The sequence below is a fragment of the Monoraphidium neglectum genome (assembly GCF_000611645.1).
Source record: "Monoraphidium neglectum strain SAG 48.87 unplaced genomic scaffold scaffold01296, whole genome shotgun sequence".
Taxonomy (NCBI): domain Eukaryota; kingdom Viridiplantae; phylum Chlorophyta; class Chlorophyceae; order Sphaeropleales; family Selenastraceae; genus Monoraphidium; species Monoraphidium neglectum.
Window position 1 is genome coordinate 12,675 of NW_014012332.1, and position 1,120 is coordinate 13,794.

Below are 1,120 nucleotides of genomic sequence, written 5' to 3' on the forward strand. Positions count from 1 at the left end.
GCATGATGCTGTGCCCGCCCCCGGCTCAGCAGCGGTCCAGGTGACAGCCTCGGGCCAGCAACCGCAGCCGCAGCCGCAGCAGCAGCAGCAGCAGCAGCAGCAGCAGCAGCAGCAGCAGCAGCAGCAGCAGCAGCAGCAGCAGCAGCAGCAGCAGCAGCAGCAGCAGCAGCAATTGCTGCTGCAGATGGTGGCGGCGAGCACCCCCGCTGGACCCATCGCCCCGCCCGCCCTCGCGCTGCCGGGGCTGCCGCCGCTCGCACCAGGGCAGGTGAGCATCGCGATAGCCCTGTGGCGAGCGTCTCGACCATTCTTATAAGTCTTGCGGAAGTTCCAGGGGAACACGGGTCCTGCTTCAGTGCACGGCCACCCCACTCTGTCAGCGCCAACGCCTCCGCCACCCCTTACTGGGTGCGCCGCGCCGCCGCAGGCGCCGTTTGGGCTCGCTGGAGCGGGGGGTGGTGCGGCGGCGCTGCTCGCGGCGGACCCCTTCAAGCAGCCCATGGTTCTGACCATAGGAGATCGCCAGGTGTGGCGGCTGATTCTGTTGTGGGGCTACGCGAGGGGCGGCGGCAGGCCGTAGTTGGGCTGACGCTGCACAGCCCGCTGTCGTGCATCAAACTTGGTGAAAACCCTGCTGTGCATGCGGCCCCAGCTAACGTCAGTATCTGTGCTGACCTGCTGGCGGCTGCGCTGCGCAGTGGAAAGCGGCATGTGCGCGGCCGAGCAGTACCGATTCTCCAATCTGCAGGACTGCCATCGGATACAACCCGTCCGAGCTTGCAGCTCGCACTGTCTTGGCCGCTCCCGCCCCATCTGTCGCGCGCCCCTCCGCCTTCCGCTCCCACCAGGCGTACGTGGAGGACGCCAGTGACCCGCCCTCCATATACACAATGGCGCGCCGATGGCTCTTCAACGACGCCGCGCCCCCGCCAGAGCATCGCCGCCCCGCTTCGGTGCGCGGCCCCGCCCCTCGCGCCGGGCCCCTGCCCGCACTGCGACCCCTCGCGGCGCCCTCCACCACGCACCCATGCCAATCCCCTGAACCGCCGCCCTGACCTCGTGTCCGATCCGCCGCCCCGCGGCTGGCGCTGTCGCACCCCCCCCCCCCCCCCCCCCCCCC

At 70.3% G+C, this 1,120-nt stretch overlaps 1 protein-coding gene across 1 annotated transcript in view; it reads left to right on the forward strand.

Annotated features, from left to right (window-relative positions):
* The window catches only part of MNEG_7369 (hypothetical protein), a gene marked incomplete at both ends in the record, with an annotated part of 3,817 nt that overhangs the window by 926 nt on the left and 1,771 nt on the right, over positions 1–1,120 (forward strand). The window contains 3 exons of the mRNA XM_014044160.1: positions 30–268; positions 428–526; positions 849–953. Of these exons, the coding sequence (XP_013899614.1) occupies positions 30–268; positions 428–526; positions 849–953 (443 nt within the window). The remainder of the gene's footprint in view (positions 1–29; positions 269–427; positions 527–848; positions 954–1,120) is intronic.